The sequence below is a fragment of the Lonchura striata genome, unplaced genomic scaffold, assembly GCF_046129695.1.
Source record: "Lonchura striata isolate bLonStr1 unplaced genomic scaffold, bLonStr1.mat Scaffold_145, whole genome shotgun sequence".
NCBI lineage: Eukaryota > Metazoa > Chordata > Aves > Passeriformes > Estrildidae > Lonchura > Lonchura striata.
Window position 1 is genome coordinate 234,648 of NW_027461096.1, and position 25,027 is coordinate 259,674.

The window sequence follows — 25,027 nt, forward strand, 5'->3', positions numbered from 1 at the left end:
TCCCTTGTGTCTATCAGGGCAGCACAAGTTGGAGATGGGGACAACTTTGGTCTGCGATCCATCCTTCGATAGAGGGACTCTTTACAGTCAGTTCCCAGCCCAGTGCCAGGGGCCCCTAGGCACATCCTTTGGCCATTTTCCCTGGAAAAGAAAACTCACCAGTCCAGGTACCTGATGTCAGTTTGTAGGGCTCCCTTGGCTTTATCTGGGCAGCAGAGGTTTGTGGAGGGGATAACTTCAGTTTGGGGACCATCCTTTGATATAAGGATTTTTTGCATTCAGGTCCCATCCCAGGACCAGGGGCCCCTGGGGACATCCTTTGGCCATTTTCCCTGGGAAAGAAAACTCACCAGTCCAGGTTGCTGATGTCAGTTTGTAGGGCTCCCTTGTGTCTATCAGGGCAGCACAAGTTGGAGGTGGGGACAACTTTGGTCTGCGATCCATCCTTCGATAGAGGGACTCTTTACAGTCAGGTCCCAGCCCAGTGCCAGGGGCCGTTGGGCACATCCTTTGGCCATTTTCCCTGGGAAAGAAAACTCACCAGTCCAGGTTGCTGATGTCAGTTTGTAGGGCTCCCTTGTGTCTATCAGGGCAGCACAAGTTTGAGGTGGGGAGAACTTCGGTCTGGAGTCCAGCCTTCGATATAAGGATTTTGTGCAGTCAGGTCCCAGCCCAGTGCCAGGGGCCCCTGGGCACATCCTTTGGCCATTTTCTTTGGGAAAGAAAACTCACCACTCCAGGTTCCTCATGTCAGTTTGTAGGGCTCCCTTGGGTCTATCAGGGCAGCGCAGGTTTGAGGTGGGGACAACTTTGGTCTGCGATCCATCCTTCGATATAGGGATTCATTACAGTCAGGTCCCAGCCCAGGACCAGGGGCCCCTGGGCACATCCTTTGGCCATTTTCCCTGGAAAAGAAAACTCACCAGTCCAAGTTCCTGATGTCAGTTTGTAGGGCTCCCTTGTGTCTATCAGGGCAGCACAACTTTGGGGAGGGGACAACTTCGGTCTGGGGTCCATCCTTCAATATAAGGATTTTTTGCTTTGAGGTCCTAGCCCAGTGCTAGGGGCCCCTGGGCACATCCTTTGGCCATTTTCCCTGGAAAAGAAAACTCACCAGTCCAGGTTCCTGATGTCAGTTTGTAGGGCTCCCTTGGGTCTATCAGGGCAGCAGAGTTTTGAGGTGGGGACAACTTTGGTCTGCGATCCATCCTTCGATATAAGGATTCTTTGCAGTCAGGTCCCAGTGCTGTGCTTGGGGCCCCTGGGTACAACCTTTGGCAATTTTCCCTGGGAAAGAAAACTCACCAGTCCAGGTTCCTGATGTCAGTTTGTAGGGCTCCCTTGGGTCTATCAGGGCGGCACAACTTTGGGGAGGGGACAATTTTGGTCTGGGGTCCATCCTTCGATATAAGGATTTTGTGCAGTCAGGTCCCAGTCCAAGGCCAGTGGCCCCTGGGCACATCCTTTGGCCATTTTTCCTGGAAAGGAAAACTCACCAGTCCAGGTTGCTGATGTCAGTTTGTAGGGCTCCCTTGGGTCTGTCAGAGCAGCAGAGTTTTGAGGAGGGGACAACTTCGGTCTGCGATCCATCCTTCGATAAAATGATTTTTTGAAGTCAGGCCCCTGCCCAGTGCCAGGGGCCCCTGGGCACATCCTTTGGCCATTTTCCCTGGGAAAGAAAACTCACCAGTCCAGGTTGCTGATGTCAGTTTGTAGGGCTCCCTTGGCTTTATCAGGGCAGCAGAGGTTTGTGGAGGGGACAACTTCAGTTTGGGGACCATCCTTTGATATAAGTATTTTTTGCATTCAGGTCCCAGCCCAGGACCACGGGCCCCTGGGCACATCCTTTGGCCATTTCTCCTGGGGAAGAAAATTCACCACTCCAGGTACCTGATGTCAGTTTGTAGGGCTCCCTTGGGTCTATCAGGGCAGCAGAGTTTTGAGGAGGGGACAATTTTGGTCTGGGGTCCATCCTTCGATATAAGGATTTTGTGAAGTCAGGTCCCAGCCCAGAGCCAGTGGCCCCTGGGCACATCCTTTGGCCATTTTCCCTGGAAAAGAAAACTCACCAGTCCAGGTTGCTGATGTCAGTTTGTAGGGCTCCCTTGGCTTTATCTGGGCAGCAGAGGTTTGTGGAGGGGACAACTTCAGTTTGGGGACCATCCTTTGATATAAGGATTTTTTGCATTCAGGTCCCATCCCAGGACCAGGGGCCCCTGGGGACATCCTTTGGCCATTTTCCCTGGAAAAGAAAACTCACCAGTCCAGGTTCCTGATGTCAGTTTGTAGGGCTCCCTTGGGTCTATCAGGGCAGCACAAGTTTGAGGTGGGGACAACTTTGGTCTGCGATCCATCCTTCGATACAATGATTCTTTGCAGTCAGGCCCCAGCCCAGGGCCAGGGGCCTCTGGGCACATCCTTTGGCCATTTTCCCTGGAAAAGAAAACTCACCAGTCCAGGTTCCTGATGTCAGTTTGTAGGGCTCCCTTGGGTCTATCAGGGCAGCACAACTTGAGGTGGGGACAACTTTGGTCTGCGATCCATTCTTCGATATAAGGATTCTTTGCATTCAGGTCCCAGTGCTGTGCTTGGGGCCCCTGGGTACAACCTTTGGCAATTTTCCCTGGGAAAGAAAACTCACCAGTCCAGGTTCCTGATGTCAGTTTGTAGGGCTCCCTTGTGTCTATCAGGGCAGCACAAGTTGGAGGTGGGGACAACTTTGGTCTGCGATCCATCCTTCGATAGAGGGACTCTTTACAGTCAGGTCCCAGCCCAGTGCCAGGGGCCCCTGGGCACATCCTTTGGCCATTTTCCCTGGAAAAGAAAACTCACCAGTCCAGGTACCTGATGTCAGTTTGTAGGGCTCCCTTGGCTTTATCTGGGCAGCAGAGGTTTGTGGAGGGGATAACTTCAGTTTGGGGACCATCCTTTGATATAAGGATTTTTTGCATTCAGGTCCCATCCCAGGACCAGGGGCCCCTGGGGACATCCTTTGGCCATTTTCCCTGGGAAAGAAAACTCACCAGTCCAGGTTGCTGATGTCAGTTTGTAGGCCTCCCTTGGGTCTATCAGGGCAGCACAAGTTTGAGGTGGGGAGAACTTCGGTCTGGAGTCCAGCCTTCGATATAAGGATTTTGTGCAGTCAGGTCCCAGCCCAGTGCCAGGGGCCCCTGGGCACATCCTTTGGCCATTTTCTTTGGGAAAGAAAACTCACCACTCCAGGTTCCTCATGTCAGTTTGTAGGGCTCCCTTGTGTCTATCAGGGCAGCGCAGGTTTGAGGTGGGGACAACTTTGGTCTGCGATCCATCCTTCGATATAGGGATTCATTACAGTCAGGTCCCAGCCCAGTGCCAGGGGCCCCTGGGCACATCCTTTGGCCATTTTCCCTGGAAAAGAAAACTCACCAGTCCAAGTTCCTGATGTCAGTTTTTATGGCTCCCTTGTGTCTATCAGGGCAGCACAACTTTGGGGAGGGGACAACTTCGGTCTGGGGTCCATCCTTCAATATAAGGATTTTTTTGCTTTGAGGTCCTAGCCCAGTGCTAGGGGCCCCTGGGCACATCCTTTGGCCATTTTCCCTGGGAAAGAAAACTCACCAGTCCAGGTTCCTGATGTCAGTTTGTAGGGCTCCCTTGGGTCTATCAGGGCAGCAGAAGTTTTGAGGTGGGGACAACTTTGGTCTGCGATCCATCCTTCGATATAAGGATTCTTTGCAGTCAGGTCCCAGTGCTGTGCTTGGGGCCCCTGGGTACAACCTTTGGCAATTTTCCCTGGGAAAGAAAACTCACCAGTCCAGGTTCCTGATGTCAGTTGGTAGGGCTCCCTTGGGTCAATCAGGGCAGCAGAAGTTTGAGGAGGGGACAACTTCGGTCTGCGATCCATCCTTCGATAAAATGATTTTTTGAAGTCAGGCCCCTGCCCAGTGCCAGGGGCCCCTGGGCACATCCTTTGGCCATTTTCTTTGGGAAAGAAAACTCACCAGTCCAGGTTGCTGATGTCAGTTTGTAGGTCTCCCTTGGGTCTATCAGGGCAGCACAAATTTGAGGAGGGGACAACTTCGGTCTGGAGTCCAGCCTTTGATATAAGGATTTTGTGCAGTCAGGTCCCAGCCCAAGGCCTGGGGCCCCTGGGCACATCCTTTGGCCATTTTCCCTGGGAAAGAAAACTCACCAGTCCAGGTTGCTGATGTCAGTTTGTAGGGCTCCCTTGGCTTTATCAGGGCAGCAGAGGTTTGTGGAGGGGACAACTTCAGTTTGGGGACCATCCTTTGATATAAGTATTTTTTGCATTCAGGTCCCAGCCCAGGACCACGGGCCCCTGGGCACATCCTTTGGCCATTTCGCCTGGGGAAGAAAATTCACCACTCCAGGTACCTGATGTCAGTTTGTAGGGCTCCCTTGGGTCTATCAGGTCAGCACAAGTTGGAGGTGGGGACAAGTTTGGTCTGCGATCCATCCTTCGATAGAGGGATTCTTTACAGTCAGGTCCCAGCCCAGTGCCAGGGGCCCCTGGGCACATCCTTTGGCCATTTTCCCTGGAAAAGAAAACTCAGCAGTCCAGGTTCCTGATGTCAGTTTGTAGGGCTCCCTTGGGTCTATCAGGGCGGCACAACTTTGGGGAGGGGACAACTTCGGTCTGGGGTCCATCCTTCAATATAAGGATTTTTTGCTTTGAGGTCATAGCCCAGTGCTAGGGGCCCCTGGGCACTTCCTTTGGCCATTTTCCCTGGGAAAGAAAACTCAGCAGTCCAGGTTCCTGATGTCGGTTTATAGGGCTCCCTTGGGTCTATCAGGGCAGCACAAGTTTGAGGTGGGGACAACTTTGGTCTGCGATCCATCCTTCGATACAATGATTCTTTGCAGTCAGGCCCCAGCCCAGGGCCAGGGGCCTCTGGGCACATCCTTTGGCCATTTTCCCTGGAAAAGAAAACTCACCAGTCCAGGTTCCTGATGTCAGTTTGTAGGGCTCCCTTGGGTCTATCAGGGCAGCACAAGTTTGAGGTGGGGAGAACTTCGGTCTGGAGTCCAGCCTTCGATATAAGGATTTTGTGAAGTCAGGTCCCAGCCCAGTGCCAGGGGCCCCTGGGCACATCCTTTGGCCATTTTCCCTGGAAAAGAAAACTCACCAGTCCAAGTTCCTGATGTCAGTTTGTAGGGCTACCTTGTGTCTATCAGGGCAGCACAAGTTTGAGGAGGGGACAACTTCGGTCTGCGATCCATCCTTCGATAGAGGGATTCTTTGCAGTCAGGTCCCAGCCCAGGACCAGGGGCCCCTGGGCACATCCTTTGGCCATTTTCCCTGGAAAAGAAAATTCACCAGTCCAGGTACCTAATGTCAGTTTGTAGGGCTCCCTTGGGTCTGTCAGAGCAGCAGAGTTTTGAGGAGGGGACAATTTCGGTCGGGGGTCCATCCTTCGATATAAGGATTTTGTGCAGTCAGGTCCCAGCCCAGTGCCAGGGGCCCCTGGGCACATCCTTTGGCCATTTTCCCTGGGAAAGAAAACTCACCAGTCCAGGTTCCTGATGTCAGTTTGTAGGGCTCCCTTGGGTCTATCAGGGCAGCACAAGTTTGAGGTGGGGACAACTTTGGTCTGCGATCCGTCCTTCGATATAGGGATTCTTTACAGTCAGGTCCCAGCCCAGTTCCAGGGGCCCCTGGGCACATCCTTTGGCCATTTTCCCTGGGAAAGAAAACTCACCAGTCCAGGTTGCTGATGTCAGTTTGTAGGGCTCCCTTGGGTCTATCAGGTCAGCACATGTTTGATTAGGGGACAACTTTGGTCTGCGATCCATCCTTTGATATAGGGATTTTTTGCATTCAGGTCCCAGCCCAGGGCCAGGGGCCCCTGGGCACATCCTTTGGCCATTTTCCCTGGGAAAGAAAACTCAGCAGTCCAGGTTCCTGATGTCAGTTTGTAGGGCTCCCTTGGGTCTATCAGGGCGGCACAACTTTGGGGAGGGGACAACTTCGGTCTGGGGTCCATCCTTCAATATAAGGATTTTTTGCTTTGAGGTCATAGCCCAGTGCTAGGGGCCCCTGGGCACTTCCTTTGGCCATTTTCCCTGGGAAAGAAAACTCACCAGTCCAGGTTCCTGATGTCAGTTTGTAGGGCTCCCTTGGGTCTATCAGGGCAGCAAAACTTGAGGTGGGGACAACTTTGGTCTGCGATCCATCCTTCGATATAAGGATTCTTTGCAGTCAGGTCCCAGTGCTGTGCTTGGGGCCCCTGGGTACAACCTTTGGCAATTTTCCCTGGGAAAGAAAACTCACCAGTCCAGGTTGCTGATGTCAGTTTGTCGGGCTCCCTTGGGTATATCAGGGCAGCAGAGTTTTGAGGAGGGGACAATTTTGGTCTGGGGTCCATCCTTCGATATAAGGATTTTGTGCAGTCAGGTCCCAGTCCAAGGCCAGTGGCCCCTGGGCACATCCTTTGGCCATTTTTCCTGGAAAGGAAAATTCACCAGTCCAGGTTGCTGATGTCAGTTTGTAGGGCTCCCTTGGGTCTATCAGGGCAGCAGAGTTTTGAGGAGGGGAAAACTTCGGTCTGGGGTCCATCCTTCGATATAAGGATTTTGTGCCATCAAGTCCCAACCAGGGGCCAGGGGCCCCTGGGCACATCCTTTGGCCATTTTTCCTGGGAAAGAAAACTCACCAGTCCAGGTACCTGATGTCAGTTTGTAGGGCTCCCTTGGGTCAATCAGGGCAGCAGAAGTTTGAGGAGGGGACAACTTCGGTCTGCGATCCATCCTTCGATAAAATGATTTTTTGAAGTCAGGCCCCTGCCCAGTGCCAGGGGCCCCTGGGCACATCCTTTGACCATTTTCTTTGGGAAAGAAAACTCACCAGTCCAGGTTGCTGATGTCAGTTTGTAGGTCTCCCTTGGGTCTATCAGGGCAGCACAAATTTGAGGAGGGGACAACTTCGGTCTGGAGTCCAGCCTTCGATATAAGGATTTTGTGCAGTCAGGTCCCAGCCCAAGGCCTGGGGCCCCTGGGCACATCCTTTGGCCATTTTCCCTGGGAAAGAAAACTCACCAGTCCAGGTTGCTGATGTCAGTTTGTAGGGCTCCCTTGGCTTTATCAGGGCAGCAGAGGTTTGTGGAGGGGACAACTTCAGTTTGGGGACCATCCTTTGATATAAGTATTTTTTGCATTCAGGCCCCAGCCCAGGACCACGGGCCCCTGGGCACATCCTTTGGCCATTTCTCCTGGGGAAGAAAATTCACCAGTCCAGGTACCTGATGTCAGTTTGTAGGGCTCCCTTGGGTCTGTCAGGGCAGCAGAGTTTTGAGGAGGGGACAATTTTGGTCTGGGGTCCATCCTTCGATATAAGGATTTTGTGAAGTCAGGTCCCAGCCCGGAGCCAGTGGCCCCTGGGCACAACCTTTGGCCATTTTCCCTGGAAAAGAAAACTCACCAGTCCAGGTACCTGATGTCAGTTTGTAGGGCTCCCTTGGGTCTATCAGGTCAGCACAAGTTGGAGGTGGGGACAAGTTTGGTCTGCGATCCATCCTTCGATATAGGGATTCTTTACAGTCAGGTCCCAGCCCAGTGCCAGGGGCCCCTGGGCACATCCTTTGGCCATTTTCCCTGGGAAAGAAAACTCACCAGTCCAGGTTGCTGATGTCAGTTTGTAGGGCTCCCTTGGGTCTATCAGAGCAGCAGAGTTTTGAGGAGGGGACAATTTTGGTCGGGGGTCCATCCTTCGATATAAGGATTTTGTGCAGTCCGGTCCCAGCCGAGTGCCAGGGGCCCCTGGGCACATCCTTTGGCCATTTTCCCTGGGAAAGAAAACTCACCAGTCCAGGTTCCTGATGTCAGTTTGTAGGGCTCCCTTGTGTCTATCAGGGTAGCACAAGTTGGAGGTGGGGACAACTTTGGTCTGCGATCCGTCCTTCGATAGAGGGATTCTTTACAGTCAGGTCCCAGCCCAGGGCCAGGGGCCCCTGGGCACATCCTTTGGCCATTTTTCCTGGAAAAGAAAACCCACCAGACCAGGTTCCTGATGTCAGTTTGTCAGGCTCCCTTGGCTTTATCAGGGCTGCAGAGGTGTGTGGAGGGGACAAGTTCAGTTTGGGGACCATCCTTTGATATAAGGATTTTTTGCATTCAGGCCCCAGCCCAGGACCAGGGGACCCTGGGCACATCCTTTGGCCATTTTCCCTGGGAAAGAAAACTCACCAGTCCAGGTTCCTGATGTCAGTTTGTAGGGCTCCCTTGGGTCTATCAGGGCAGCAAAATTTGAGATGGGGACAACTTTGGTCTGCGATCCATCCTTCGATATAGGGATTCTTTGCAGTCCGGCCCCAGCCCAGGGCCAGGGGCCCCTGGGCACATCCTTTGGCCATTTTCCATGGAAAAGAAAATTCACCAGTCCAGGTTGCTGATGTCAGTTTGTAGGGCTCCCTTGGCTTTATCAGGGCAGCAGAGGTTTGTGGAGGGGACAACTTTGGTCTGCGATCCATCCTTCGATATAAGGATTTTTTTGCATTCAGGTTCCAGCCCAGTGCCAGGGGCCCCTGGGCACATCCTTTGGCAATTTTCCCTGGAAAAGAAAACTCACCAGTCCAGGTTGCTGATGTCAGTTTGTAGGGCTCCCTTGGGTCTATCTGGGCAGCACAAGTATGAGATGGGGACAATTTTGTCTGGGGTCCAGCCTTTGATTTAATGATTCTTTGCAGTCAGGCCCTAGCCCAGGGCCAGGGGCACCTGGGCACGTCCTTTGGCCATTTTCCCTGGGAAAGAAAACTCAGCAGTCCAGGTTCCTGCTGTCAGTTTGTAGGGCTCCCTTGGGTCTATCAGGGCGGCACAACTTTGGGGAGGGGACAACTTCGGTCTGGGGTCCATCCTTCAATATAAGGATTTTTTGCTTTGAGGTCATAGCCCAGTGCTAGGGGCCCCTGGGCACTTCCTTTGGCCATTTTCCATGGAAAAGAAAATTCACCAGTCCAGGTTCCTGATGTCCGTTTGTAGGGCTCCCTGCGGACTGTCAGGGCAGCACCTGCTGGAGATGGTGGCAACTATGGTCTGGGATATATCCTTCGTTGTATGAATTTTTTGCTGTCAGGTCCCTGCTCAGGAGCAGGGTCCCCTGGGCATGTGCCTCAATTTTGAGGAAGTTTCTGTTTAGAATGTATGATTTTTTTTTGGCTTAAAGTAAAAAATTTATTTTTCATTTTTAGTGAGGTTTATTTTTTTTTATTGCTTATTGCTATATTTTTTTGATATTTGTGTTAGGTTAGTAGTAGGGATAGCTTTACTTTTATACGTTGAAACGAGGGTCGTGCGTACTGGTGTTCATAAAGGTTTAATATTTTTATGGTTCTGATGTGTTAGGTTAATGAATTTATAACGTTTACAAGAATTTTTTTTGTTTTTATTTCAATACAGGCAGGGTTTTCTTAGTTTTAAGGATTTGTTTGGCATAGATTTTAGAGGCGTTATTGAGGGGATAGGACAGGGTGTCTCTGTTAATCTATTTGGCAATTTGGATACTGGGTAAATAAAATTAATATTTTGGTAGAATTTTGGGGTTTTGTTAGTTTAATTATTTATGAATTTGTGTGCCTGCAGCTGTAGTGTCTCTGCTGCAAGTCTCAGTATCCATTCATGTTTGTGTGCGTTAGGCAGTCCACTCGTGTACCAGCGAGTCCCCCCTGCAAGCGGCCGCAGAGCCGCTCCTTCGCTCTCCTGGGAATTCGGGGAGCGGCACACGGCTCTGCGACGAAGCCTTGATCTTTGTCACTTGGAGGTGACACCAGGGAGCCTCAGGAGCGGCCAAGGAGTTGCTGTAAGTGGGGGAACTACTAGTGAGGGGGACCAGGGTCCACTCGAGTTTTGGGAACGCCGCCTCACCTCGCCTGCTCTTCAGCCAGGCAGACCCTGCCAGGAGGGCGTGGGCGAAGCGTGCGGCCCGAGGAGCCCGGCGTTCTCAAGAGAATAATGGTGAGCAGCAGAATTGCTGAGTTGTGGCTGCTGTGCGGCTGAGATCGTGCAGTGATGTTTGGTGTTCTCGATTGTAGCTGAGCACAGGACCACAGCCCAGTGACCATAGGACATTCCCCGCAGGCGAGGCAGCCTCCATTGCCAGGCGACATGGATTCTCATCCCCAGATGCCAGAGAGATAAGTGGAGGGCTAAGGCCCGCAGAGGGGGTGAAAGCGGGGTGCTGGGAGGGCCTTTAGGATCAGGTTTGGGGGCAGGGATGTGCAAGAAGTGTCCCCTTAGGCCAGCTAAAGGGAAAGTGTCTGTTTTGATCACAGTGCTGAGGTGCTCAGGGCAGAGCAGTTCTGGTGTGTGTCCTGTCACTTGTCTCTGGTGCACTCTGTGTTCTTTGGGTCTCTCAGCTCTTTCTTCTCCTCAAAAGCTCTCTCTCCCTGTCCTGTGTCACGGGTGTCTGCACGTATTTGTCCCACAGCTGCTCTGCCCTGCTGCATAGCCTGTAATAGCACAAGTCCTGGGGACTTGAAATTTGTCATTTGCAGGGTGTAGTTGGGCTCTAGATTGTATGGGGAGATTGACATAACATGTTTGGTGATGCTAAGTTGTCCTGCAGCCATTTGACACTAGTCCTAACTTCCTTTCAGGTGCTGACAATTCAAATATGTGGCAGAGAGCCCCAGTCCTGGGTGAGGGTGTTGCCATGATCAGGTCAGTCATGGTTTGCATTTGCAGGGGCTGCCTAAATGGTGACCGTGTTACAGCAGTGTTCTTTGCCTTTATTTTTAGGAGGTCCAGGCAGATAGCAGCAGTCAAGGCCGAGTGTGCCAGGTGAGCAGTGGACAGAAGCAGCTGTTGTTGCTCAGGTTTCAAGATTTGGTGCAATTGTAAGCATCCATTGTTGTTTGTGTGCTTTAGGGAATCCACTCAGTGTACTCATACCTCTGTCTCCAACTGGCTGATGGACCAGTTTTCATGCAGATGTGATCTTGTGGGAAGCAATACAGGACCCTGTGACAGATCCTTCCAATTTTCCATTTCAAGGTCCCCTCCTGGTAACCCACAGGAATGGGCAAGGAGTTGTGGTGAGGCAGGGAAGAGGAGTGAGGGTACCCTCAAGTTGCAGCAATGCCATGTCACCTTGTCTGCCCTTAACCTAGGTGTGCCTTGAGATGACGGTGTCAGAATCCAAGCGCGCCTGAGGTGTGTGGCCCAAGACTTCTTGGGAGACGGTGAGTAGCAGAATTGTCAGGTTCTGGCCCATGTGCTGTTAAGGTAGTGCACTGACGTTTGGTTTTCTTTCTCTTGGCAGAGCAAGAGATAACAGCCTGGTGACAACTGGAACTTCCCAGACAGGCACGAGGCCTCGATCTGCACCTGATGGGGATTTGCATCCCCAGATATGTGCAAGATAAGTGCAGGGCTACAATGCACAGAGGGGATGGAAGAGAGGTGCTGGGTTGGGACTCCCCAGGAGGGGTTTTTGAGTCAGTTTTGGAGATGGGGATGTGCAAGAAGTGTCCCCTTAGGCCAGCTAAAGGGAAAGTGTCTGTTTTGATCACAGTGCTGAGGTGCACAGGGCAGAGCAGTTCTGGTGTGTGTCCTGTCACTTGTCTCTGGTGCACTCTGTGTTCTTTGGGTCTCTCGGTCCTTTCTTCTCCTCAAAAGCTCTCTCTGCCTGTCCTGTGTCATGGGTGTCTGCACGTATTTTTCCCACCGCTGCTCTGCCCTGCTGCATAGCCTGTAATAGCACAAGTCCTGGGGACTTGAAATTTGTCATTTGCAGGGTGTAGTTGGGCTCTAGATTGTATGGGGAGATTGACATAACATGTTTGGTGATGCTAAGTTGTCCTGCAGCCATTTGACACTAGTCCTAACTTCCTTTCAGATGCAGACAGTTCAGGTCAGTGGCAGAGGGCCCCATTCTTGCGTGAGGATTTTCCCATGATCAGGTCAGTCATTGTTTGCATTTGCAGCGGCAGCCTGAATGGTGACCATGTTACAGCAGTGTTCTTTGCCTTTAATTTTAGGAGGTCCCGGCAGTTTGCAGCAGTCAAGGCCCTGTGTGCCAGGTGAGCAGTGGACAGAAGGAGTTGTTCTGGCTCAGGTCTCCATTTCTGGTGCAATTCTAAGCATCCACTCTTAGTTACTTTGTTTTATTTTAGGCAGTCGTCTTGCAAGATATCTCTGGTCCGGATGTCCAAGGCCAGGTGGGTGCAAGCGTAAGGTCTGGGTGGGTGTGCTTTTCAGGGCAGGGGGATGTTGTTTTCACAGAATCTCGGTGTGGGTTTTTTTGCTTTGTTTTTTTGCAGGTGCTGTCGCTGCCCTAGCTGTGTGAAGGAACAGAGGCGAGCGGGTGAGTTGGCATTTTGGCACGGTGACTCACAGGTGACTCTTATGCAGCAGCATGCTAAGTGTGTACCTTTTTGTTTTTCAGGTATCCTCCAGGCAGCCTGTGGAGTCAAATTGAGACTTCAGGTGAGCTGGGGCAGCGGTGTGTCGGAGTTTCAGGGATTCCTCTTTTCGTGGGCACTAGTTGCATTTTCTGTTTTGTCTTAGGTACCCTGAGGAGGAGCGTAGCTGAAGTTTGGAAACGGCAGCACCGAAGCGGATGTACAGAACATCTCGCCGTTCACATCCAACTGACATGGGATTCCATCCGGTTGTCTTGCAAAAGCTAAGTGCTGGGGCCAGTAGGTGGGAGATGGGGGAAAAACCTTCACTATCACAGGAGGCTATTTGATGTTAGCTTGGAGAAGAGGCCCATAGTGGGATGGGCCCCTCGGGAGCAAAGGGAGAGGGTTTCTCCTCAGCCCCCCCAGAGTCTTCGCTGGGCAGGGCAGTTCCGATCCCTCTCCGCGTTCTCGTGACGTTCGCATCGGCGGCCTTCTTTGACTCTTGACGTTGTCGTGGATCTTTTCACCATAGGAGCCCGCCTTCATGTCTGGAGCTATAGCTACAGTCACCCTGTAGTCATTTCTTCCTTCTCTAGGCCTACTGAGCTTCTTAGGCTTTCTCTTAAGTGCTTTGGCACTAACATCTTGAAAGGCGTTGCATGTCATCATCAAGTGCTACTGCCCTAGGGCTTTCTTTTCTTTGGCATCATCAGCCCATGGCTCATCTTGGGCCAGGAATCTTGGGTCCATAAGGTGAAATTGCCAGGCAGTTTCCATGTGTGTCTGTGTCACGTTGTCTGTGTCCGTGTCACGTTGTCTGTGTCTTAGGCCTTTGTTACATCTCCATGCTTTAGCAACATCATTTTGTGCCGTATCGGCCATATTTTGCTCACGTACCTTCCTGGATATCAGTTATTCTGGCATCTTTACATATTTACTTTTTGGGACCGGACGATGTACATGAGATGTTCTCATCCATCTTCATTCTCAGTTTTGGTAGCCCTTCTCTTGGACTTCCGTACGGATCTTATTAGCCCTTCATCACCTGACCACAGTAGTTCCGTAGCATCTGCCTTCTCAAAGGATATAGGGCTCAAAAATTAGTCTTCTGGAGAATTATATCAAGTCCTCACTTATCTTGTATCTCTGTCGGCTTACATTGTATGCACTTATGTTGCACCTACCTGTGTCGGCTTCTATTGTATGTGCGTATGTTGCGCCTACCTATGTTGGCTTATGTTGTTTGTGCTTATACTGTATGTACCTATGTTGTCTTATATTGTTTGTGCTTATACTGTATGTACCTACGTTGCCTTATGTTGTTTGTGCTTATACTGTATGTACCTACGATGGCTTATGTTGTTTGTGCTTATACTGTATGCACCTACGTTGCCTTATGTTGTTTGTGCTTATACTGTATGTACCTACGTTGCCTTATGTTGTTTGTGCTTATACTGTATGCACCTACGTTGCCTTATGTTGTTTGTGCTTATACTGTATGTACCTACGTTGCCTTATGTTGTTTGTGCTTATACTGTATGTACCTACGATGGCTTATGTTGTTTGTGCTTATACTGTATGTACCTACGTTGCCTTATGTTGTTTGTGCTTATACTGTATGTACCTACGATGGCTTATGTTGTATGCACCTCTGTTGTGGCAATTGTGATCGGAGCTGCCTTGCCCGGGCACGTAGTCACGCTCAGGTAGAGCAGTTATAAAGCTTTGCCGTTCATCTGTTCTCTATGGGGTTTGGGGTACAACACTGATGGGCCCAGAGTTGGTATAGCTCCTAGCTCTCAGATAGTCAGTCACTGACCGCCTCCCCTTGTCTCGTAGGTCCCCGGGTCCCTACAGAATTTCCTGGAATCTACCATTTGACATGGAGGTCCTGCGGTCAGAAGAAGCGTTTAAGCATATTCTTCAGTGCAGCGTTTCACGTAAGGGTGGCAGCCAGCGTGTCAGCAGAAGAATGTGTGAGAGTGTGACTGTCTGTGTCTGTCTGTGAGAGTTTGTGTGTGCTTGTGTCTGCAGCTGTGTGTGTGTGTGTGTGTGGAGCAGTTCCAACCTTGTGTGTATGGCCTTTGCCTTTCAGGGGGGGTTTTCATCAGGCAGGAGGATTTTTTGGGAGTCTCCGGAGCGAGTTGCCGTGAATGTGAGTTTGTGCGTAACGCGAAGGGGGCGTGCACGTCGGCGGAGCGTTTTGCGCCGTTTTTGTTCCGGGTGCGTCATAACAATAAAAGTGTTGTGGACTTTTCTGAAATGGAGACACGGTTATATTGTGTCAATATGTATTTTCCTTGTAATACATTATATTGTTCTGTCTTTGCAGGTGTTCCTGTCTTTTGATGTATTTTACTGTATGTAAATTGGACTTGTACTTGTGTGCCTAGGTATGATGTATTCTTTGTTGTATTTGTCTCTGTACTTGCGTTTGTATACATTGTTTCCCTGTGTATTGCTGAAGTTTAAATTAAAGGAATAAAGATTAATCAGCCCTAATAATGATACCTCTTACCCTCTGCCCCGCCCACCATCCATCTCCTGTCTTTCTTTGGTGTGGTTGAGTCGTATCATTTTCACCCTTTTTCTCCCTTTGCCTCTTACTTTCCTCTTTAGTCTATTCCTCACTTTATCCTTCCATGTGTAACTCTTTGTCTCTGGCTGTGTTTTCCTTTGTTTCCATTTCTAACACATCTCTATGTTTCTCTAACCCTATTTCCTTCTCACCCTGTCTATTTTCTTCCCTTCCTCTACATGTATTTCCCCATGTCTCTTTGTCTCTTTCAATCTAGGTTTCACTATGTTTTCTTCTTTTTTTTCTCTTTGTCAGCCTTTGTCTTTCTAACACTTGCTATCATTTTCTTTGTCTCTAACCCTTTTTACTTTTCTGTCCAACTTTAATTTTTTGTGTTTCTAACTCTCTATTTCTTTCTCTCTTGAACCCTACCTTGTGTTCAGTCTCTCCATTTGTTTTCCTGTAGGTTTTCAGCTCTATTTCTTCTTTTTCTTGTCTCTCTATTTGCTTTTCTCTTTCATTTCAAGTGCTTCCTTTTCTCTTTGTCTTTCACTCTTTTTCTCTTTACCCCTCCTTTCTTTTGCCTTTCTCTTTCTAATCTGAATTTTTTGGTTTCTCTTTTTATCTCTTTTATTTTTCTTGCTCTGTTTTCTTCATACTCTTTTCTCTTCCTTTTCTTTTTCTCACTCTTTCTTCTCGCTCTCTTCTTCTCACTCTCTCCTCTTCTTCTTCTTCTCACTCTCTCTCCTCTTCTTCTCACACTCTCCTCTTCTTCTCCTCGCTCTCTCCTCTTCTTCTCACTCCTCTTCCTCCTCTCTCCTCTTCCTCTCATCTCTCCTCTTCCTCCTCTCTCCTTCTTCTCGCTCTCTCCTCTTCTTCTCACACTGTCTTCATCTCTCTCTCTCCTTCTCACTTTCTCCTCTTCCTCCTCTTTCTTCTTCCTCTGACTCTCTCCTCTTCTTCTTACTCTCTCCTCTCACTCTCCTCTTCTTCATCTCACTCTCTCCTCTTCTTCTCACACTCTCCTTTTCTTCATCTCACTCTCTCCTTCTCACTCGCTCCTCTTCCTCCTCTCTCCTCTTCTTCCTCCTCTCTCCTCTTCTTCTTCCTCTCTCCTCTTCTTCTTCTCACTCTCTCCTCTTCTTCTCACTCTCTCCTCTTCTTCTTCTTCCTCTCTCCTCTTCTTCTTCTTCCTCTCTCCTCTTCTTCTTCTCACTCCTCTTCTTCACACTCTCTCCTCTCCTCACACTCTCTCCTCACACTCTCTTCTTCATCTCTCTCTCTCCTTTTCTCCTCACTCTCTCCTCTTCCTCCTCTCTCCTCTTATTCCTCTCACTCTCTCCTCTTATTCTTCTCACCTTCTCCTCTTCTTCATCTCACTCTCTCCTTTTCTTCTCACTCTGTCCTCTTCCTCCTTTCTCCTCTTCTTCTCACTTTCTCCTCTTCTTCCTCTCTTCTTCTTCCTCTCTTCTTCCTCTCTCTTCTTCCTCACTCTCTCCACTTCTCACACTCTCTTTTTCTTCTCACTCTCTCCTTTTCGTCTCACTCTCTCCTCTTCCTCCTCTCTCCTCTTCTTCTCACTTTCTCCTCTTCCTCCTCTTTCTTCTTCCTCTGACTCTCTCCTCTTCTTCTCACACTCTCATCTCACTCTCCTCTTCTTCATCTCTCTCTTCTTCTCACACTCTCCTTTTCATCTCATTCTCTCCGTTTCTTCTCACTCGCTCCTCTTCCTCCTCTCTCCTTTTCTCACTTTCTCCTCTTCCTCCTCTCTTCTTCTTCCTCCTCTCTCCTCTTCTTGTTCTCATTCTCACCTCTTCTTCTCCCACTCTCTTCTTCATCTTTCTCCTTTTCTTCTCACTCTCTTCCTCCTCTCCTCACTTTCTCCTCTTCCTCCTCTCACTTCTTCTTCCTCTCTCCTCGTCTTCTCACTCTCCTGTCTTCTCACTCTCTCCTCTTCTCACACTCTCGTCTTCATCTCTCTCCTTTTCTCCTCACTCTCTCCTCTTCCTCCTCTCTCCTTCTCACTCTCCTCTTCTTCTCTCTCTCATCTTCCTCCTCTCTCTCTCCTTTTCTTCCTCTCACTTACTCCTCTTCCTCCTCTCTTCCTCTTGTCACTCTCTCCTCTCTTCTTCTCACACTCGCTTCATCTCTCTCTCCTTTTCTTTTCACTCTCTCCTCTTTCTCCTCTCTCCTCTTTCTCCTCTCTCCTTCTCACTCTCACCTCTTCTTCTCACTGTTCTCTTCTTCTCACACTCTTCTTCATCTCACTCTCTCCTTCTCGCTCTTTTCCTCTTCTCTCCTCTTCTTCACACTCGCTGCTCTTCCTCCTCTCTCCTATTCTTCTCACTCACTGCTCTTCCTCCTCTCTCCTCTTCCTCCTCTCTCTCCTCTTCTTCCTCTCTCTTCTTCCTCTCACTCTCTTCTCTTCCTCTCACTCTCTCCTCTTCATCTCACTCTTTCCTTTTCTTCTCACTCTCTCCTTTTCCTCCTCTCTCCTCTTCTTCTCACTCTCTCCTCTCTCTCATCTTCCTCCTCTCTCTCTCCTCTTCTTCCTCTCACTTACTCCTCTTCCTCCTCTCTCTTCCTCTTGTCACTCTCCTTTCCTTCTCACACTCTCTTCTTCCTCTCACGCTTTCCTCTTCTTCTTGCTCTCTTCTCTCCTTCTCACACTCTTCTTCATCTCTCTCCCTTTCTTCTCACTCCTCTTCCTCCTCTCTCCTCTTTTTCTTCTCACTCTCTCATCTTCCTCCTCTCTCTTTTTCCTTTTCTCGCTCTCTCGTCTTCCTCCTCTCTCCTTTTCTTCTTGTCTCTCCTCTTCTTATCACTCTCTCCTCTTCTTCTTCTTCTCACTCTCTCCTCCTCTTTCTCTCTTTTTTCCCCTTTCTGTACTTAGAATAAAAAAGCAGGAGTAGAAAATACCGTGCTCCGAGGAAGTAAAAAAAAAGAAAAACAACTTTAAAAATAAAAATTTCTACTCCCTGGGAGCATCAAAGTAAAAATAAAAATTTTTACTCCTTGGTAGCATCAAATTTTCCACTGCTGCGCCTGACAATATTTTTATATTTATATATATATGTATAGGGGGGGTAGGGGAGGGGTCTGTCTGGTAGCCACACCCCCACCCTGAATCCTCCCTCTACCCTAACCCCTTCCCTGACCCACCCTCCACCCCCTCCCCCACACCCTGACCCCACCCCTAACCACGCCCCCAATGCTGACCCCCCTCCCCCAATGCTGACCCCACCCTCTAACCCCCACCCCTGTCCTTACCCCCTCCCCTGGCCCCGCCCCCAGCCACACACCCTCCCCTGACCTCTATTAAGATATCCATTAGGATACGTATAAAAATCTGAAATAAAATATAATAGGAATAAATGTAAGAAATTATGAAAATATAATTTTCCATCAATATCCATTACAAATCCGAATGTGAATATAAATATGAAAAACATAAAAATAAAGCGTGTTGAACTGCAGCTTAAGAGTAAAGCTTTTTTCTTTCGGTTCCTATCGGGTCTCAGGCAGGCTTTTTGTTCCGTTCTTTCCCGCGCGGACGCTTTGGGGCGTTCGCTGCCGAGGCCGTGCCCGCGGGGACGGCGCGGTGCTGCCGCCGTGTGGGCAGAGAGCGGTACTGCAACCCGGCCGCCCTCTTGGGAGTGCCTTGGCGCGGACTCGCTTGAAAAGTGCTGCCGCCTTGTGGACACAGGGCGGTACTGCAACCCCGCCGCCCTCTTGGGAGTGCCTTGGCGCGGACTCCCTTGAAAAGTGCTGCCGCCTTGTGGAAAAAGGGCGGTACTGCGGCCCCGCCTCTCGCAGCCGCCCTCTTGGGAGTGGCTTTGCGTGGACTCGCTTGAAAAGTGCTGCCGCCTTGTGGACAAAGGCCGGTACTGCAGCCCGACCGCCCTCTTGGGAGTGCCTTGGCGCGGACTCGCTTGAAAAGTGCTGCCGCCTTGTGGACACAAGGCAGTAGTGCAGCCGCTCTGCCCGCAGCCGCACTCTTGGGAGTGCCTTGGCGCGGACTCACTTGAAAAGTGCTGCCGCCTTGTGGGCACAGGGCAGTAGTGCAGCCGCTCTGCCCGCAGCCGCACTCTTGGGAGTGCCTTGGCGCGGACTCGCTTGAAAAGTGCTGCCGCCTTGTGGACACAGGGCGGTACTGCGGCCCGACCGCCCTCTTGGGAGTGGCTTGGCGCGGACTCGCTTGAAAAGTGCTGCCGCCTTGTGGACACAGGGCGGTACTTCAGCCCGGCCGCCCTCTTGGAAGTGGCTTGGCGCGGACTCCCTTGAAAAGTGCTGCCGCCTTGTGGACAAAGGGCAGTAGTGCAGCCGCTCTGCCCGCAGCCGCACTCTTGGGAGTGCCTTGGCGCGGACTCCCTTGAAAAGTGCTGCCGCCTTGTGGACAAAGGCCGGTACTGCAGCCCGACCGCCCTCTTGGGAGTGCCTTGGCGCGGACTCGCTTGAAAAGTGCTGCCGCCTTGTGGACACAAGGCAGTAGTGCAGCCGCTCTACCCGCAGCCGCACTCTTGGAAGTGGCTTGGCGCGGACTCCCTTGAAAAGTGCTGCCGCCTTGTGGGCACAGGGCGGTACTGCAACCCCGCCGCCCACGGCCGCCCTCTTGGGAGTGGCTTGGTGCAGACTCGCTTGGAAAGTGCTGCCGCCCTGTGGACAAAGGGCGGTACTGCAACCCGGCCGCCCTCTTGGGAGTGGCTTGGCGCGGACTCCCTTGAAAAGTGCTGCCGCCTTGTGGGCACAGGGCGGCACTGCAGCCCCCCAGCCAGCGCCCGGCAAAATCACCGAGACGGGGCGAGGGGCGGCAGCGAGCGGCGAGCGGGGCGATGTCTGTGAGTGAGGGGAGGGCTGGAGGCGGCTCCGCGGCGGCGCCGGATTAGGATGGCAGCGGCGAGGGAGGCTTTCTGTCCCGTTCCGGCCGCCGTCCGTACCGGAACGCTTTGTGCCTTTCTGTCCCTCGCCGGCCGCCGTCCCCCACGTGTCGGGAGCCCGGCGCCGCCGTGATGGCGGCGGGCGGTGGGACCGGGCTCGGGCGGCTCTGGAGGCGCTGCTGGAGGTGGGATTCGGGGCCCGGCGCGCTGAGGGCGGCGGCACCGGGGGGACAGCGGGGGAGGGCGGGCGGGAGCAGCCGGAGGGGACCCGGCACCGGGAATGGGATTGGGGGGGGGCGGGACACACGGACAGGCCCCGGAGCCCCCGGGACCCCCAAAACGCCACCGAGACCCCCAAAAAACCCCCCGGGACCCCTCAGAACCCTCTGGGACCCCCCAAAAATAACCGGGAGCCCCCCGGTCCCGCAGGGCGAAGGCGCTGGCGCTGACCGGGAACCGGGGAGTGGAGCCGGCCATGGACTGGTGAGGGGGGACCCCAAGAACACTCCCGGCACCCCCAAAAATACCCGGCGGGATCCCCCAAAAACAGCCCCGGGACCGCCAAAAACAGCCTCGGGAACCCAAAAATTCCCTTCAGGACCCCAACCCCCCCCCAGGACCCCCAAAATTCCTCCCAAAAACCCCTTGAAACCTCCAAACTTCTCCCCAGGACTCCAAAGCCCTCCCTGGGACGCCCAAAATTCTCTTTGGGACCCCAAAACTCCCCCTGGGACCTCCAAATTTCCCTTTAGGACCCCTGAAATTCCTCCTGGGACCCCCAAAACCCCCTGAGACCCCAAAAGTCCTCCTGGGATGCCCCAAAGACCTTCCAGAACCCCCCAGAACCCCCTCCAATTTTGGGTCCCCCCCCCCGATTCGGGGTTCCCCCCGGTTTTTGGGTCCCCAGGCTGGTGGCTCATGAGGACGACCCCGACTCGGACCCCGAACTCCCCCCGGGTTTGGGGGCGCCGCCCGCGGGCCTGGGGGGGCCCCGGCAGCCGCCGGCCCCCGAGGACGAGACCCAGAAGTGAATTTTGGGGGTCGGGGGGGAATTTGGGGGTTGGGGAGGAAAATTTGGGGTATGAGGAGCTCAGGGATATTTTGGGGTTCAGAGTGGTTAATTTGGGGTTTCAGGGTGTTTATGGGCAGGGTTTTCGGGTATTCTCGGGAGGGCTTTGGGGTATTCTTTGGTGGGTTTTAGGATATTTTTGGGTGGATTTTTTGGGGTATTTTTGGGAGGGTTTTGGGCTGGTTTTGGGGCATTTTATGGTGAGTTTTTTGGATATTTTTAGGAGGGTTTGGGTAGTTTTGGGTGGGTTTTTGGGGGGCATTTAGGACGATTTTGGGGTATTTTTGGGTGGGTTTTGGGCTGAAGGCGGCTCAGCGGCGGCGCTGGAGAAGGATGGCAGCGGCGAGGGGGGCCCGGCGGGGCCCTGCCTTTGCCAGCCCCTCCTGCCGCCCTCCTTGGAATGGTTTGGGGCAGTATGGGGTTATTGAGGTAGGAGTAATTATTTTGTTGTTGTTGATTTAATGTGGGGTTTTTTTGTTTGTTTGTTTGTTGTTGTCGTTTGATGTATTTGGTTTGTAGAGCAGGAACTGTAGACAGAATCCTGCAGAAGTAATATGGAATTTGTCCTCCCAAAACCCGCCCGGCTTCCAACCACTTTCAGCACGTGGTCTTCCTTAGCAGCACATGGTTCCCCCACACTTGGGAGCCGGTGCACTCTACTTTTCTCTCCTCCTTTGCTGACAGATCCTGCTGAGGCTGAGGACAAAGCCCTACCCCTACACGGACAAGGCAGCAGACCTGGTTCGGGAAGCCAGCGTGCTCCAGGCTGCTCCAGGACTCTGATCAAACATCAGCATCCCCGTCTCTCACGTTGATGGTACGTGGTAACCCCTTAAGAACAGAATTCCACCTTTTCTAACCCTAAGCAGCAAACTGGGGACGGATAACTCTAGAAATCCTGTCATGTAAGGACCTCCAGGATTCAGCCCTCCATGTGTCCTTGGTATCAGAGGTTGGAATTGCAGAGTTGCCACTTTACCCCCAGACGTAATTTTTGATGTGGTTGTGCCACTTTAACAGTATTTGAAATCTCTCTTCGTGTTCTTGCAGCAGCATTTTCGAAGCACAATGGAAATGTAGCCCTTCTGCCGGGAGCGGTTCACAGATTCGTGGAATCCCAGAAGGGTTTGGATGGGAAGGCACCTTTTTTTAAAGCTCGTCCCGTTCCAGCCCCTGCCATGGGCAGGGACACCTTCCACCATGCCAGGGTGCTCTAAGCCCTGTCCAGCCTGGCCTTGGACACTTCCAGGGATCCGGGGGCAGCCACAGCTTCTGTGTGCAACCTGTGCTGAGGTGCCCTGAGGAAATGTGTGAGCCGGAGGGAGCCGGGGCCGGGCGGAGGGAGCCGAGCTGTGGGAGTGGGCGAATGGAGGCGGGAGCGGGCGGGACTAGGCGAGCGTGGGCGAAAGCGGCCGAAAGGGGCCGAGGAGGCGAGCGGAGCCGAGCTTTGCCGAGTTCAGCCGAGGCGAGCCGAGCTTTGCCGAAGAGGCGAATGGAGGCGAATGCGGCCGGAAATAGCCGAGCGTGGCCGAAAGTAGCCGAAGCTGGCCGAGGAGGCGAGTCCAGCCGAACGGAGCCGAGCTCTGCCGAGCGCAGCAGCCCGGGCGGGGCTGAGCCGGGGCGGAGCCGGGGCGCCGGGAGGATCCCCTCCTGTCCCTCTCTCTCCCGCTCCATGCTCCTGCCCGTGTTCAGTTACCTCTCTTTCCCCCGTTTCCGTGTCCCCCCCAAACCCGGCTCCTTCCTGTCCTGTCCTGTCCCTGCCCCGCTGCTCCGTTCCATTCCCCCTCTCGGTGGTGTGAGATGAGATTTGAGCCCTTTCTGACACCCACGCGTGCTCTTTGTGTTGTCAAATCCCGCGTGTGAGCCAGAAGCTCTCCCTGCCTATTTTGCAGGTGGATGTGCCATTCAAAGCCCTGGAGGCAGGGCTGAGCACCGGCGAGCCGCGCGTGGCTGCTCTGCACAGGGGGCGTGGCAGGAAACACTCGCTGAGTGCCGGAGGAGCGAACGGGAGCCTTGGCCCTGCCATCCTCTGGGATCTGCGGGGACACTGCAAGCACTGGCAAAGAGCCGAGAGCCATGGGAGCAGCGCTGAGCGAGGCTGTGTCCCAGCCAAGGAGTTCCTCCTGTGTCCCTTAAGAGGATACCCCAGGGCTGGTTTTCTGCATCAAGACTTCTGATCAGACCATCTGTAGACCTCTGGCTTAATGTAAATATTTATTTATATGTTTGTCTCTGACAGCAAAGCACGTATCTCCTGACTTCCCTGCTATTCAGTATCTGCTGAACTGGCTGTGCATTTTTCCTAAGCTAAGGAAAACCCTCCCTCTGATTCTGTAATTTCCAAAGGAGCAGCATTGAGTCACTTATGTTTTTCTTGTCTCCATAACTTTAGCTTGACTCGTGCTCAAGGACAGGAATGACTCAAGAACTGTATGTGGTGAATTGTTAGTTTGGCAGGGGTTTTTGCAAATTCAGGGCTAAAATGTGATGTAAGAAAAGGCTTTTATTGCAGCAGTTAGATTTTTGCAGCATGGCAGATTTTCAAGCCTCTAAGTAAATCACTTCATTCAGATTTAAACTCTCTTGAAATATGCTTGATATGTTTTGGGGTTTTTTTCATTGTTATGCTACTTTTCGTTTTGGTTTGATTTGGCTTTCTTTTTTGCCTGGCGTGGGAAAATTTTACAGCTCTCACTTTTTTCTTCTCCAGTTGAGTATAGTGTTACCTTCTTAATTCAAAAACCATTTGCTGTATGGAAAAAGCACCTTGCCTTTGTGAAGGGCCAGGTGGGAACTGTTTTAATGGCCAGTGGCACAGCCCTGTAGCACACAATTCCCAGGAAGTGGGGAGCCCTCTGCCAGGCAGAGCCACCTGGCCAGGTTCCTGCGGGTGCTGCTGCTGTACCCGGCTGATGAGGTGAGAAGCAGCTTGGCTTTATTGCCAAAATAAAACTCACCCGTTTTCCTATGAATCCCAGCAAAGTGGTCCCAAAGGCTCTGTCACTCAGTCTCTGCTTCCATTGGTGTGGAGAGGCTGGATCCCAGTTATCACCCCAGCAGTGCCCCTGCCTCCCTTTTCCCCACTTTTCTGTTCCAGTCGTGCGAAATATTCAGGCTTTGTTTTCTTCCCCCTGCGGTTCACTGCAGATCCCAGAAAACCCACAGGAGGGAAGATCATTCCTTGTGCTTCCACCTCCAGGTGAGAGAGGAGATGGTCACATCCTAGGAGCCTGATTTTGGAATGTTTTCTGGAATTGGCCCAGTGGCTTTTACTTCTGGGGTTCCTGGAGTCTGTCCGTGGCAGGTCCAGCCCGTGCTTCAACTGAGAGCCCTCAGTCCGCAGGGAAATGAACCTTTGGGGAAGTTCTTACAGCTCTGCTTAGTGCTTTATGAATGGTGATGATTTTCTGGAAGTAGGCTGTCCATTCTGACCCTTTTTCTTCCCTCTCCCTGCAGACTGTACCTGCTGAGAGGCTGAGGTGAGACCAGGATCTGTAAAATCCCTGACTCTCCGTGTTTTCCCGAGGCTGAAGCCGTGTTTGCTGTCAGTGACGACAGGGTGGGAGATGCTAAACACTGAAAACTTTGGGGTTTTTCCCCTGAACTCCCCAAGACTCTCTGCAGCTGTGCCCTGTCTATCTCTTGAAAGAGTTTCTGGATTTACAAAGGTTTTTACATTCTGCAATATTTATCTATAACTCGATTAAAAAGAATCCTACTGTATCAATGTGGTGTTGATTACTTTGTTTGAGTCGGTTAATTAAAGCGAATTGTTGGTAAGGGGTTTGAGCATCCCTTAGTTGGAGCTGGCAGCTCTTATTTAATTTCTCTTCATTCCTTTAATTTCTTTCAATTATTTCTTAAGCCATTACTGCAATTAGGATGCACGGTAAGGACAAGAGCATTTCTGCCCTGCTGGATTGGGAAATCCGAGCCCAATTCCTTGGAGAGATTGAGGGGATGGGGATCTGTGCCTCAAGCTGGGTTTTGACAGTGGGAATTTGGTGAGGAAGGAAGAGGAGAGATCCCACGGAAAGTGGCTGAGGCCAGTTCCGCTGGCTTTGGGTGCTCCTACCCCCGAGAAAATCATCCTGGCTGAAGGGAGCTGGAAGAAGCCAGGGGGCTGCGCCGGGGGCTGTGCAGGGACCCCAAACCCTGGTCAGGGGCGCTGGGCAGTGCCAGCTGCAGAGGAACGCTGCAGAGGGGCTGCGCTGGAGCCCCTCAGCTT

The 25,027-nt window shown here is 51.9% G+C and overlaps 1 protein-coding gene and 1 long non-coding RNA gene across 4 annotated transcripts in view; one reads left to right on the top strand and one right to left on the bottom strand.

Annotated features, from left to right (window-relative positions):
* The window catches only part of LOC144248464 (uncharacterized), a 106,941-nt gene that overhangs the window by 31,493 nt on the left and 50,421 nt on the right, over positions 1 to 25,027 (bottom strand). The window lies entirely within an intron of this gene.
* On the top strand, positions 19,664 to 24,522 carry LOC144248466 (UBX domain-containing protein 1-like). Of its 3 annotated transcripts, XM_077790625.1 has the most exons (6): positions 19,664 to 19,915; positions 20,160 to 20,213; positions 20,638 to 20,757; positions 21,484 to 21,616; positions 22,692 to 23,005; positions 24,256 to 24,522. In XM_077790625.1, the coding sequence occupies exons 1-4, from the start codon at positions 19,863 to 19,865 to the stop codon at positions 21,491 to 21,493; spliced, it is 237 nt and encodes a 78-aa protein (XP_077646751.1). In that variant the 5' UTR covers positions 19,664 to 19,862; the 3' UTR covers positions 21,494 to 21,616; positions 22,692 to 23,005; positions 24,256 to 24,522. The 3 variants fall into 3 exon arrangements, 1 of the variants encoding a protein (XP_077646751.1); XR_013341746.1 differs by lacking the exon at positions 20,638 to 20,757; XR_013341747.1 differs by lacking the exons at positions 20,160 to 20,213; positions 20,638 to 20,757.